The 15,545-nt window shown below is 37.7% G+C and overlaps 1 protein-coding gene across 1 annotated transcript; it reads left to right on the forward strand.

Moving 5' to 3' along the window:
• Positions 1 to 7,413: 7,413 nt before the first annotated feature.
• On the forward strand, positions 7,414 to 13,948 carry LOC5568548 (adhesion G protein-coupled receptor A3). The gene is made up of 4 exons (XM_021851881.1): positions 7,414 to 7,679; positions 7,741 to 7,814; positions 9,519 to 9,734; positions 9,796 to 13,948. The coding sequence occupies exons 1-4, from the start codon at positions 7,566 to 7,568 to the stop codon at positions 13,847 to 13,849; spliced, it is 4,458 nt and encodes a 1,485-aa protein (XP_021707573.1). The 5' UTR covers positions 7,414 to 7,565; the 3' UTR covers positions 13,850 to 13,948.
• Positions 13,949 to 15,545: the final 1,597 nt, after the last annotated feature.

Here is a 15,545-nt window from a genome sequence, read left to right on the forward strand (position 1 = left end):
CAACGGGGGGTGTATGTTCCGTCTCCCGACGGAAGCGCAAATCATGCACCACCCTATTTTCCATGCACACCCATCACCACCCTATTTTCAAACCCAGCTCAAGCCAACTGCAGTCTCAACGGCTGCATCAGTTCATTACCAACCGACGCCGAGAACGCATCGTTTGCATAACAACAGTAAAACTTTCAAACTTAATGTAGAGAAATAAAAGTAAAAGTAGTTCTAGCGTAGCCGTGCGTGTTCGATTCCTTCGCATCCCAAGAAAAGTTGGCCATTGCCAATCATCCCCGCGAAAGTGATCCTTCCGCCGCGAAGTGGGTTGTTCCATCGTGTTTCCCCCGATAAAGTGTTTTACAGTCCGCTGCCTTTCGACCCACCCTGCTGGGCTCGAACAAGTTTCATATGATGAAATGGTAAAAAAGTTGAAAGCACGCCTAGATAAGACGGAGTCTGATCTGGTGCAACGTTTGAAATTCAATATTAGGGTGCAACAGCCAGACGAATCTTTGGAAGATTTTGTACTTTCGGTTAAACTTCAAGCCGAATTTTGTAATTTTGAGACATTTAAAGAAATGGCTATAAGAGATCGGATTGTAGCGGGAATCCGTGACAAAGTTCTTCAATAAAGACTTTTGAACGAGGAGAAATGAACTTTAGATGGCGCTGAAAAAATGATTGCGACATGGGAAATTGCTAGAAATAATGCAAAAAATATGGATTGCGCTGGGGGTAGCTGTTTGGAGCATATCTAAGCATTGAAAAGTATGGGGGGCTCATCTAGTTCAAGATTTAAGAAATTAGCAACCAAGGGGTATCCAGTTTCCACATTTGAAATGGCGGATAAGCTAAATGGAGGAATGGAGCGCGATAGAGGACCAGTAAAGAACAGATTGGGGTACTCTCCATACCAGAAAGAGCAATGGCGTAATCGACAATGCATCAGTTCATTACCAACCGACGCCGAGAACGCATCGTTTGCATAACAACAGTAAAACTTTCAAACTTAATGTAGAGAAATAAAAGTAAAAGTAGTTCTAGCGTAGCCGTGCGTGTTCGATTCCTTCGCATCCCAAGAAAAGTTGGCCATTGCCAATCATCCCCGCGAAAGTGATCCTTCCGCCGCGAAGTGGGTTGTTCCATCGTGTTTCCCCCGATAAAGTGTTTTACAGTCCGCTGCCTTTCGACCCACCCTGCTGGGCTCGAACAAGTTTCATATGATGAAATGGTAAAAAAGTTGAAAGCACGCCTAGATAAGACGGAGTCTGATCTGGTGCAACGTTTGAAATTCAATATTAGGGTGCAACAGCCAGACGAATCTTTGGAAGATTTTGTACTTTCGGTTAAACTTCAAGCCGAATTTTGTAATTTTGAGACATTTAAAGAAATGGCTATAAGAGATCGGATTGTAGCGGGAATCCGTGACAAAGTTCTTCAATAAAGACTTTTGAACGAGGAGAAATGAACTTTAGATGGCGCTGAAAAAATGATTGCGACATGGGAAATTGCTAGAAATAATGCAAAAAATATGGATTGCGCTGGGGGTAGCTGTTTGGAGCATATCTCAGCATTGAAAAGTATGGGGGGCTCATCTAGTTCAAGATTTAAGAAATTAGCAACCAAGGGGTATCCAGTTTCCACATTTGAAATGGCGGATAAGCTAAATGGAGGAATGGAGCGCGATAGAGGACCAGTAAAGAACAGATTGGGGTACTCTCCATACCAGAAAGAGCAATGGCGTAATCGACAATGGCAAAGTAAATCAACTCAAGTAAAGCAATGGCAGAATCAAGGACGAGGCAATGAGGAAGCGAACCGTTCCTGGAATCGTCCTGATTATTCCCAAATGACGTGTAATTTTTGCGGATTGAAGGGTCATATTAAACGAAAGTGCTTCAAACTTAAAAACATGCAGAGGGATGCAGTGAACATGGTGGAAGCTAGCGGATCGAACCAAAACCAGGAGGACGAGTACTTAAGCGATTTGGTCAACAGGATGCGGACGGAATCGGATAGCGAGAACGAAGTTGAGGGTGAGACAATTCTTCTTGAGTGTATGCACATTGCTTCCATTGGGAAGATAAGTGAACCATGTCTGGTTAATGTGGAAATTGACAATGTATCGTTTAATATGGAGGTGGATTGTGGGCCGTCTGTGAGTGTTATAAGTAAAAATCAATATTTTGAACATTTTTCGAAGCAGTTGACGAGATCTCAAAAGAGATTAATTGTTGTAAATGGATCTAGTCTTGCTGTCGAGGGAGAAGTAGAAGTTTTGGTCGAATTTAAGGGAACTAAACGAAGGTTAACACTTCTTGTAATTGATTGCAATAATAAATTTATACCTCTATTAGGAAGAACATGGACTGACGTATTTTTTCCAGATTGGAGAATTTTTTTTTATTAATTCTGTTTCAGCTAACATGATGACTAATCAGGAAACAGTTGATGAAATTAAATTTAAATACAAAAATGTTTTCATAAAAGATTTTTCATCACCAATTCGTGGCTTTGAAGCAGATTTAGTGCTGAAATCAGACGTGCCCATATTTAAAAAGGCGTATGGAGTTCCGTATCGTTTAAAGGACAAAGTTTTAGATTATTTGACGAAATTGGAAAATGAAAAAGTTATAACTCCTATAAAGACATGTGAGTGGGCGTCTCCAGTGATTGTGATCATGAAAAAGAATAACGAAATCAGATTAGTAATAGATTGCAAGGTGTCTTTGAACAAATTTATCATTCCCAATACATATCCATTACCGACTGCACAGGATGTTTGGCCAATTGTACAGTGTTTTGCTCATTAGACCTTGAAGGTGCATATACGCAGTTATTATTATCTGACAGATCAAAAGAATTCATGGTGATAAATACCATTAAGGGATTGTATAGGTACAACAGATTGCCGCAAGGTGCATCTTCAAGTGCTGCCATTTTTCAGCAAGTAATGGAGCAAGTTTTACATGGAATTGAATTTGTTTCAGTTTATCTGGATGATGTCTTAATTGGCTTGTTTAGGGGTATCCAGTTTCTTACATATTCAGAATCTACGTTAAAAAATGAACTAGAATCCAAAGTTTCATATTTTTTCGTGATCTGGAACCATTTTTAAAACACGTTTGAAATTAATATGGAAATCCCTTCTGAATCACCCCTCGGCAAATTTTACTTCGGGACGAACTGTCATTATGTAAAATGAAATGTCACTGAGTCGACGGAATGGAATCTTTTTTAATCGTTTATAATATCAACATTAAGATATTGAAGTGCAATAAAATCGTGTTATATTTAGAAAAATGTGCTCTTTCGATCAAGCTACAAAAAACTGTGAATTCTTCCTTACTAAACAACCCAATTGCAGGCTTGAATTTCAGTGATTGCAAAGAAAAATTGATTTTAGTTCTTGAGAGATTGAAAAATGCGAATATTAAGGTGAACTGGGAGAAATGCAAGTTTTTTGTTCCAGAATTAGGATTTTTGGGTCACATAATTAGTGAAAAGGGATTGAAACCATGCCCTGACAAAATTAACACCATACAAAAAGCTGTTGCTCCACGTAATGTGACGGAATTAAAATCATTCTTGGGTTTAATCAACTACTACCATAAGTTTACACCAAGATTGTCTACAAAGTTGTATTTTTTGTATAATATGTTGAAATCAGATGTTAAATATACTTGGGATGAAAATTGCAGTAAAGCCTTCGAGGAAAGTAAGAGCGCCTTATTACAAACTCAATTTCTAGAATTTTACGACCCAAATAAGCCGATAGTGATAGTTTCTGATGCATCCGGATATGGACTAGGAGGTGTAATGGCACATATTATTGAGGGGATTGAGAAACCAATATATTTTACGTCATTTTCGTTGAATTCAGCGCAAAAGAATTATCCTATTCTTCATTTAGAAGCACTTGCCTTGTTGTGTACAGTAAATAAATGTCAGGAATTTTTGTTTGCGAAAAAGTTTTTAATTTACACCGATCACAAACCCTTAGTGGGAATATTTGGGAAAAGCGGTAATAATGCTATTTATGCAGGCCCATGGCACGGAACGACTTTTAGCGTAGTCAACATCTCCATGTGTTTACCCATTTTCGGGTAATTTGAATCGAGAGTGCAATTAGAATGCGAAGTTTTGTTTAATGTTTGTGATCCATAATCGAGCAAGATTCACAATCAAATCACTGATTGCTTGCTTGGAGGCTTGCAGGATGCCTTTTAATGTTTGCTCTCCTTCCAAAACCATCGAAATGTTGAATGTACTTCAACTTTTTGGCACATTATTAGCTGATTTAACAATATCAAAAATTGATAATCAAACCATAGCAAACAATTAAACAAAACAATGGTCTTTATTTTCACAGTTCTTACAACTGACAGTGGGCGATATTCACTTATCGCCCGGGACATCCTGGCTACGAAGAACACTGTGTATCGATATATGGTTGTCATGGGCCTGTATTTATGCAACCAGACTACACGCTAAGAAAATATTATACTAGATGGCTTAAATACCATTCTAAAACCATATTCGGTCTATTCACTCATTGCGATGCATTTTAACGAATTAAGCTTGGCTAGTATAAACGAAATTTATATTGGTAAATGATTATTAGGAAATTATGCGTTTGATGCTTAATGTCATAAAATCCTGTGATATGAATAAAATTAGCCATATTTTTAATGTCAGTAAACAAAAGCCAAACAATGGAATAATATGAATTTTTACAAGTAACTCATTTATTTCTATATTAATGTTCTGTCTGTTGCTGCTACGTATTCGATTCGATCAAATTCCATTTTCCGCATATTTCCCGCAGTTGCTTTCATCTTGCTCAAGTCGACCGGAATGGATGAGGACTTCCATAAAATAAACTGGAAAAAGTGTGACAAAATGATGACGGATTTCCAAAATGAATACGTTAATCAAACTTACCTTAATTCTCGAAATTATCGGATCCATATTTCAATTCCAATTGCTGAGTTCTGGGCCACTTCCTGTGGTAGCTTTCCTGGGGAAATACCTTTCGAGGATGCTGTTTCCGATGCGAGCCAAACACTGCACAATTGTGAAAAGACCGGCATTGTGGCAATGATAAGCTACTTCCGAAATTTTTTAAAACACGATTCTGCGGAAAATATTGAACAACACGATGCAATGATAAAACCGAACTGAACAAAATTGCATTTTATTTTGAACAAGTCCCAAGAGTAGCGTTGTTCACTACATAAGCACGGCAAAAAATTAATCGCGCATAAGCATGGTGAAGTATAAAATATAATAATTCGGTGTATAATTTGTAAGCGTCTCAAAGTTTAAAAGAGCATAATATTGAAAAAGTAATATATCGTACACTAACTAGTATTTTCAGTTTTCTCCGTGTACAACGTTTTATGCTTGAGTTATCAATTTACGAATTTGAAATTCATTATAGACCCTCACACAAAATGGGAAACGCAGATTTTTGTTCGCGTTTTCCTTTGAATATACCCGTCCCTGATGAATTCGATAAAGAACTGATTAAAAGTATTAACTTTAGTAAGGAATTTCCTATAGATTGCTTGGAGGTTGCAGCTAAAACCAAAGATGATATATTTTTGCAGTCGGTGTTATGTTTTATGCAAAACGGCTGGCCTACTAGGGTGAATAGACAGTTTATTGACGTTTTCGCTAATTGAATTGATTTAGAGATGATTGATGGATGTTTGTTATATCAGAATAGAGTTATCATACCGATGTTGATGAAGAAACATATTTTGAAGCTATTGCATGCTAATCATGCTGGTATAGTTAAAATGAAGCGTCTGGCAAGGCAAAGTGTTTATTGGTTTGGTATAAATTCAGACATAGAAAAGTATGTGGCAAATTGTGAGGAGTGCAACAGCATGATGGTGGTTCGGAAAAATAAAAAAGATTCCAAATGGATACCAACTACAAGACCTTTTAGCAGGATTCACATTGATTTTTTTTTACTTTGCACATCATACATTCTTGCTAACAGTGGATAGTTTTTCCAAATGGGTAGAGCTTGATTGGATGAAAAACGGAACGGATTGCGGAAAGGTCTTGAAGAAGTTGGTTGCTATATTTGCAAGATTTGGATTACCTGATGTTTTGGTGTCTGACGGGGGTCCTCCTTTCAATGCTCTGGCCTTTGTTGCATTTTTAAAAAAAACAGGGAATAAATGTTCTGAAAAGCCCGCCGTACAATCCTTCCAGCAATGGTCAGGCAGAAAGGTTTGTTAGAACGGTGAAGGATGTGCTGAAAAAGTTCCTGTTGGATCCGGAGTTTTGCCACCTTGACCTGGAAGACCAGATCAATTTGTTTCTCATTAACTACAGAAATAATTGTTTATCGATTGAGGATAACTTCCCATCACAAATGATGTTGTCTTATAAACCAAAAACTATTTTGGATCTTCTCAACCCTAAATCGCAAAATAAAAATCATCTAGATCAAATAGTTTTAAAGCAAACAACACGAGACAAGGCAATCACTAATAATGCACAAACAGTCCCCATGTATGATGATGTTAACTCAAAAGGTGACCAGGCTATCTTGGAAGAAATGTTAGATCCTTTTGAAAATCGGATAGAAGGGGACGACTTATGGTACAAAAACCATAATCCCCACAATACAGCTAAATGGCTCAGAGCAAATTTTATTAAAAGAATTTCTCGTAATACTTTCCAGATTCAAATTGGAAACGTGCCAACAGTGGCGCACCGAGGGCAGCTTCGTTTGAGTAAGAGCCAGAACGATTATACCAAACCGATTATACGTTGGGATCGGCAACAGCCGCAGACAGCATCTAGAGCGACCAGTGAAGAGTACCACGGCCTTCCTGAAAGTGACACAAGGATAGGGAGAAAGCGTAAACATGCAGTCGAAAATTCGACGACAGAAGAAGAGTTGTCGCAGGAGTGCGCTCCGCGGCGTTCGAAGAGAATTAAAAAAGTTAAGATTGATAAAGATTTTGTATACTGATAATCACTAGGATTATGAATCACGATCTGAATTTGTAAGTTGTGAATTATTGGAGCATTAATTTAAATCTATAATAATGAAAAGTAGAGACATAAAGGTTCTTTCTAAGGGAGAAGAGCTGTGGTGTACACATTTAGAGTGTAAGCGAATGGGCGAAATACCGAGCAAAAACCGTTTAACGGAATACGATGTATTCGGCAGTCGATCGGTTGATCTGCCATAGATAATCGAAAATACAACCATGAGTCAGTCTTGGCTAAAACCTCAACCTATCAACACCTTTATTTAAAACCCTTACCACAAGTGACCATTCCCCAAAGTTCTGGTGTGTCCTCATCGGCAAACTCAAAACCCATTACCTGGATCACTGAATCTAGGAACGATGTTTCGGTTCAGTGTACCACTGTACCGCATCGTTAATTCGAGAACTGTCATCATTGTCATCATCGTGCGTGACAGATGCGAGAAAAGGCAGAAAAGGACGCTGGAAATGGATTAGGTTGTTGCTCGTGTTTATTTGGAAGCTTTTTCTTAGCAAAAATTGCATTAATTTCGAAATTAAATCATTGAAAAAATGCCGCAGATGATTTTGCGCATTATAGTTTTTATTTGCCTGACGCAACTGATAGCTTGTGATTTCGGTTGCCCATCGAAATGCGAATGTACCGAAGGAACCGATGGGTTGAAGGTTTGTAAACAAAGACCATCAGCAACTTTGAACTAAAGTCCAATAATTCAATCATTTTTAGGTACAATGTCAGAGCCAAATATATGATTTGAAGGAAATCGAATTAGCGGATTTCTCTGAGCAGTTGACCCACATGTAAGTAACGAATTTTCACACTCCTAGTCAAACTTAATGAGCAAGAATCTGCGGGCTTGTGTTTACGAAGATCCAGTGTTTCTCAAACATCATGTCCTTCCGTTTCGTTGTATTCCAGCTAGAGAAGGTGTCGGTAAAGTGAGCAATGTTTTATTTATCTTTATTCGAATGCTAACAATTAATTTAATTAACAATTATTAGACTATTTTTTAAGTGCAGCATTTTGGAAGACATGAGCATTTGATTAACGTTATTGCATAAATATGTGAAAAAAAAAAACATTTTGTTCCGAAACGAGGTTTTAAAATAGCTTATATTTGGTAGTCATAAAGCTAGCGGGGCACCCCTATAGGGAAATATGAACAATGTCCCGCGATCATTCACAGGACCTCGAAAAATGAAGTATGTGAGCGAAATTAGGAGCGTGCGCGAAATACGGGTACTTTACGGTAGTTATATGTCACTATGCCACTAAATAAGATGATTAAAGCCGATTTTTCGTAGTACTGCTTTCAATTTTGCCTCCAGATTAGTTTTAATAAAATTTAGTTGACGATTTTCAACCGATTTGAGATTCCGCATCATAATCATTGCATTAAACGCTAAACATTTTACAATAGGTTTGTATTTGAAGATATTTTTCTTTCTTTCAGCTTTACCTAGTGTACCCCTATTTGTATATATTGTTAGCAAATATGTACGATAACTTGCTGTCTCTACAAATTTTGTTCAAGTAAAGAAAAACAGTTCCAGGATTAGGTACATTGGATAACAGTCGAGCTAAATAATAAAAGCGCCTGTTTTGTTTGTCAAAAAAAAACAGGCCTGTTTATTTATTAACCCTCTAATACCCAACCCCGCCTTTAGACGGGGTACACTTTGCAATTTTGTGTATTTTTTCGTAGCTCGGAAATCAAAATGAATTTATTTTTGGCTTAAACCTTGGCTCATAACAGAAGGTTTTTATGACTTTTGAAACTTTTTTGTATTTTTAAAAAATGTTTAAAAGTTGTATTTTTATATAACCTACAAATGCCTGGGGTTAATTTAACGTGTAATATAAAAATCATAAGAGATAATAATAATAAGAGAAGGTTTTTTATGACTTTTGAAACTTTTTTGTATTTTTGAAAAATGTTTGAAAATTGTATTTTTATATAACCTACAAATGCCTGGGGTTAATTTAACGTGTAATATAAAAAATCATATCTTTAATATTTTTCTACAATCAGCCTATCACAGAAGAAGAGCCTGATGGTATTGAAATAATTTCAAATTTATTATTTATTAATCCAATGCGGATTTTATTTTATCACCGCGAAGTTATTGCGAAAAATATATTTGACTTCTCGTAACAACCCTGCATTAATGACATTCGAATTAATTTGACCAGTTTTTCCATTTTTTTAGTTTGACCCTCAGCATGGTCATGCTGAATAGCTGCGCGTTTACCGCTACGGCTATCTGGGCCCCAATCTACCTACCACCTACATGCTATATATCATGCTTTATTCGATGATACGGCACTGACCGCTCGATTTTTACGTGGTGGTTAAGGGCGTAGCCATCACTATAGTTAATACTTTGGGCGAATGACCATAATGGCTAAACCCCAGTAAAACAATTATACAAGCTCCATACAATAAATTGCATATAAAACTCTTTAGATTTGTTTTGAACTAATTATTTTGTTATCTGTTTCAGAGACCTTAGCAGGAATAAAATTTCCTCCTTGGATGGCAAAATTTTCCACAACATGACACGTTTGAGATCCCTAGATCTATCAAATAACGCTATTCGACGAATAGATTCTGGCGTACTAAGCAATCTTGTAGGAATGAAAAAGCTCAACCTTTCCCAAAACCAGATCGTTTCCATTGAACAAGGCGCATTCGACAACTTGCCAAATCTTAAAATATTGTAAGTATTGTATAAATTGCTATGTAATTTAAGTGTTGGTTAAAAAAAATCCTTTCTGCAGAGATCTTTCATCCAATCCATTGGCGTGTAATTGTGATCTACTCTGGCTAGTGCCATGGTCTGTAAACGCATCCGTAAAGTTACAACCAGCTCCTAAATGTGGCACCCCGTTTAAAAATATGCTGCTCAAGAAGCTCCGGGTAGGAGTGGATTTACATTGCGCCTCGGCAGGAGAAGCTCCAATATTGCAGTTGATTCCTAGCGTTGACCAGGTATTGTTCCAAGGCGATCCATTGCGACTTCGATGTAGAGCACCTCGTTTGGCCGTGGGAAGTGTCAGGGACTCGGAGGACATACACATACGGTCGCACATATTTTGGGGTTGGTCAAGTACGAAAAGCACCGAGGACACTCTTCAAGATATTGTGTTTCATGAGCCGCTAAAACTGTTTCCATCGACTACAATAAGCACGCGACCTCTTTCCGATATTGGAATACTGGATTCAACCCTAATTATACCTCAGGTAAAAGCTAACCACAGTGGTACGTGGGATTGTCGACTGGTAACCAATTCGGCGAGCTATTCCAAAAGAATTTCAGTAATAGTTATATCGAATGAAACGCGCTTTTGCCCGGAGACATATACTCACGGTAGCAAGGGGTCATACTCTTGGCCCAAAACGATCACCGGAAGAACTGTATATCTACCGTGTACAAATGATGCAGGCATAATTGCGTCCTATGCATATTACACGTGTACAACAAACGGAACGTGGAACAATTTAAACGCATCTAGCTGCGCATACGTATTGGAAAGCACTCGCGTTTTGGAACAATTCTCTAAAACTAATCTCTCTGGGAATATTTTGGAAAGCGCACGATATTTGAGAAATTATTCATATTCCTTGCTGGCAAAACATGTGAACGCGCTAGATTTAGTGTACTTGACTCGCACCATAGAAAATTTTGCAAAGGAAACAGATCACGATAAAGAATTAGGGTTTGTATTGATGGATATATTCGCGCAACTTTTAAAGTTTAATTCAAATGCTGCTTCATTTATCGAAGCACAAAAAGAAGATCGGTCATGTAAGAAACTTTTTGAATCATTCAAATCTATCGTCCTTAACTTACCAGTAACAGTGTTGAACAAGGAGAATATACAGGTTGAACTGTTTGACATTTCCTTCCAGGGAAGTACAAATGGCTTCTCCTGTTCTGGTATCAATCATAATTCAAAAATGAGTCCGCTCAAATGTAGCATAATTTCAAAACTTCCGCAATACACTTTCAACGAGAGAAACGTAGAGGTTTCACTATTCACCTCGTTTTCAAAACCATTCGTTAATCAATACGCATCGACCCGCATTATGGTATCGGTATTCGATAGCAGTTTGATGTTTCCAAACTACGATCCGGAATATCGAATCACTTCCAAGGTGATTTTACTAGAACCTATTCATATAGGATTGGACTTCTCTCAGAACACCACTGAGAATACCGATATTATTCTTGTGTTGAAAACTGCTCTTTATCATGATGACATTAGCAAACCTATTCCAGTTATTTGGGATAATCAGATGAACGACGGCATTGGTGGATGGAGTAGGAAGTTTTGCTTTCAAAACCATTTATTTAACCGAGCACTCATATTCTCTTGCAAAAAATTTGGCGTTTATGCCATTATGCAGAACGTTAAATTTCTCAACGATTTCCTGGACAACGAAGAAGCCGGGGCGAGTTTTAGATATAGCGAAGTCGGAATTTACGTTGGCAGTGTGGCTTTGTTTGTAGCGTGTTTTTTCAACATTATACTTTACACGACATTTGCTTCGAATATTCGAATGAATGTACGTAAACGACATTGTCTGATCAATCTCTGGTTGAGTTTGTCGGCCTTGGCATTCCTGTATGCGTTTGGGATCCATCTGACGGAGGATTTCAAGGTTTGTGAAATTGTGGGTTTATTAATGCACTATTTTACCTTGGCCACCTTGCTTTGGTACACCACTCTTTTGTGTAACTTTTACAAAACTATTTCCCGGCGGAGAACTACGACTCAGGAGCTCGACACCGTTGCCTCTTCCATCGCTAGCACAAACGAAGCAACGAAAAAAAGTAAACCATTGTTGGGTTTATACTTGGTAGGATATGGAATATCTTTGCTAATTGGAACAATTGGAGCGGTTAATCTTCAGGACTATTCATCGTATAATATCTGTTTTATTACGGAAACTCCTGCTCTTAATTCGGTAATTTTTCCGACGATAATACTCATAACTTTCCTGGTTGTATTGTTCCTGGCAGTAATGTGTACCATAAAATCGAAGTACGTTTACACAAACAGCACTTCATTTTCGGAAGTTACACGTGATTGTCAGCAGCAGCCAAGCAGAGTGAATCCAGCAACCACTGAAGGTAGTCTCTATATGGACAGTTGTTCATTTTCAACTTGCAGCACCCGTGCTGAACATATAGAATATTTATCACAATTGAAAGTAAATCTAGCTTTACTTGTATTGATTATTTTAACATGGTTAGCAGCTGCCACTACCTCATATATGACTACTAGAAACAAAAGGCAACATGAAAAACTATTTAGCATTATATACGGTACATTAGCGTCTCTCCTTGCTTTAGCTATACTTTACTTCTATTGTTTCGCACGCAGTGATTTTAAACTCATGTGGCTATCCATCAGACAATCAACATTGCCCAATCACAGTAGCAATACCAATACTGGCACATTTTATCATTGCTCAAAAAACCCTACACGCATTTATAGTGAACTAAATGCAGTTAAACCAGTCGGAACAGTTATTCAAAGCGCCACTACGGTCTATTACAAAAAAGAAACCAATACCGCATCGATTTATCATGCGCCTCACGTTGAGGTATTTTTCAATGCCAATCAAAGTAATGTTGCACGGAAATTCTTTCGCAAGCAAAAAAGGTTGGCTCGTCAGCGGAATTTCGATCTAGGTAAAACTGAATCTTTCGGAAGGCCTGATCAATCCGACGATTCTTCTCAGTTCTATTTTATACAGGCAGCTCATACAGAGCCTGTCCCACAGAGAACCAATATGAATGAACTTACTCTCCACAAGGAACAAATACTTGCAAACAACAAAATATGCTACTATCCTAATTTACTTTCGGATAGTTGCAATGAAAGTGATGCTCTTGTCGACATAAACAGCACACTGAATGTTCGCTTTATAAAGCTGCCAAATAACCCCGAAGTTGGTAAGGATACTAACCTTTACACTAACATACCGAATAAAGAAGAGGAAATAAACAAACTTGATGATACCTTGATAAACAATTTAAACGAATGCATACCGTGTCCTATCTACGAAAATAATTTACAATTTGCAACAGTTGAGCTCAACGTAAATGCACATACAATAGTCCATGAAGACACGAATCAATGTAGTTCAACCAAAACTAAAGAATCAAGAAAAAATAAATCCAAATCTTTAGAGTATCTTTCTCAATGTGCGCCGGAAATATTGCGGAGCAAAACAGATCCGCGTTGTGTATCGACTTCCACTTTTGGACACATCAATGGAGCTAAAACTCTTCCAAAAAATATTTTAAATCGCACTCATGACAGTGGTCCATGTTTGCCTCCGCTTAGCATGTGCGAACTGTCGGGATCATTACTATCGACAAACTCAGATCAAAACTTGCCCTACAACCCGGACAATACTCCCATCGCTGAACTGAAGTCCAGTGTAAACGAATCGAAAGATCTTTCAGAGCACACAGTTCAAGACGGTGCTCATAGACACACGCTATTTTGTAGTCCAACAATGTTTAGTGATTTCAAGTATCAAAACTCTGAAGTGAGCCTTCGGAGTCAAGACTATTATGCGCCTCAACCAGAGAAAGACGATCTCAATTACAATTTTAGTGATATAGACGATGATAGCTCAACCCACGGTAGTCAAACGTCGATTGATGAACTGTACGAATTAATTAATGGCAATTTTCCAAATATTCGACCAGCTGCAGAGACTGCGTCTGAAGAACGTTTGATGTCAAGTGAAACTTTGGATCGAACACCTATTAAAAATGGTCATTTGTATGCGAATACCATACCCAAGTTATAACATTAATTAAATACCCAGATAATGTTCTAGAACTATGTGCCAATTTTTCCGCGTTACATGACGAAATGCTATTGTTTGGATTTAAGATACACAATTAGTTAGCAGTACAATTAAAATAGATTTGTATTTTTTAAACAGAAATTGAATAAAAAACAGTTTCAATCTTTCAAATAAAGAGAGAATTAGGAACTGTTGTAGATATTTGAGCCATACTGAATTTATAGTTTATAGTATTTACGGTTAACCCTCCCTTACTCGATATTTCGTATTCCGATATTGAGTTAGAGAACCATAGTAAAAGTTGGTTCTCACGGCTACCTCGATGGGTCCCTTGGATTGTAGTTGTACTGGTTTTGTGTTCTGTAACTCGATACCTCCCTAACTAGATGGTCCATAACAGTATCGAGTTATGGAGAGTTGGATGTAGTTTCACTTCGGGATTACCCGGGCCGTTTTCACTGTAGGGCAAATGTACCATTAGTGGTGCATCTAAGGGAAAACTGCTAAAACACGGTGAAAAAATCATAAAATATATGATTTTAACGTATCAGTCGATAGATTTCAAATCCTTCTATCATTCAAATGTATAAAAACCACGACTCATTTCAAATTTTCCTGCAAAAAGTCTTGCACCAATAATAAGAACACTGTTCCTTTAGTGGAGGTATGTTTTAAGAATGGTTCCTTTAGTGGCGCAATCCATTGATTTCTTATGGGACCCTCCACTATGGGTACTGATGCACCACTATAGGTGCAAGGGAGCAAAAATTTTAAGCAAAATAATTGTTTTAAATAGTTTTACGGTTGAATTTCATGAATATTATTCGATTAATTATATCATTTTTGCATCGTACATCACAGAAAAATATCATATAATCATTTATTACTGCGTAACATGCCACAACACACTACCACCACTATTGGAGCTACCTCCATTAAGGGAGCGTTTGCCCTAATCCTTTTTAGACAGAAGGTGCATTTCACCGCACAGAACATGTTATTCGAGTGGTTGACATAACAAATTGAAAAAAACAAAAACACATTGTCGTGGGTTCGAGTCCACTGGAGCACGTGGTTTCTTTTCGCCATTTCAACTTCGATTTGTACGTTTGATACATGTTATGTGCGTACATTTAAACATCAAACCATTTACAACAAAAATAAATTTTTTAATAGTATTTCCTGAATCAACTTCCGGGTTACTTATAAACAAGTTTTATTCATGATGCACTTATAACTACTAAAAACAATTCAATTTTGTAAGCTTCGCGAGAAATCGTTAATGATTTTCCATAGTTGCTTTGTTCTTGCACTGTTGAATGACATCCTTAACATCACTAAAATCAAGATTTCCACCCTTCATTGTCTTGACTTTGACCCTGATTGTTTGCACTTTCTCTATCATCCAGGAGTGCATCGAAGCACTGCTTCCACCGTCCGATTACTTCACGCTCAGAGGCGGGTTTACAGTTTTTTCTTTAGTGTCTATAACGTTCCATGTTCTGACGGGTTCTGACCACACTATTCCCACTACGCCGCATATTCCTGCAAATTCAGAAATTAGTCTTCATCGCAACAATCATTCCATCGACTCCGTCTCATGTATCCGACATAGCCTCCAGCTGCATCGTTTACGGTTGCTCTCAATGTACTCCCACAAACTGCAAGAGGGGCCCCATCAAATTTACCATCTTCC

Source organism: Aedes aegypti, chromosome 1 (assembly GCF_002204515.2).
Source record: "Aedes aegypti strain LVP_AGWG chromosome 1, AaegL5.0 Primary Assembly, whole genome shotgun sequence".
NCBI classification, from domain to species: domain Eukaryota; kingdom Metazoa; phylum Arthropoda; class Insecta; order Diptera; family Culicidae; genus Aedes; species Aedes aegypti.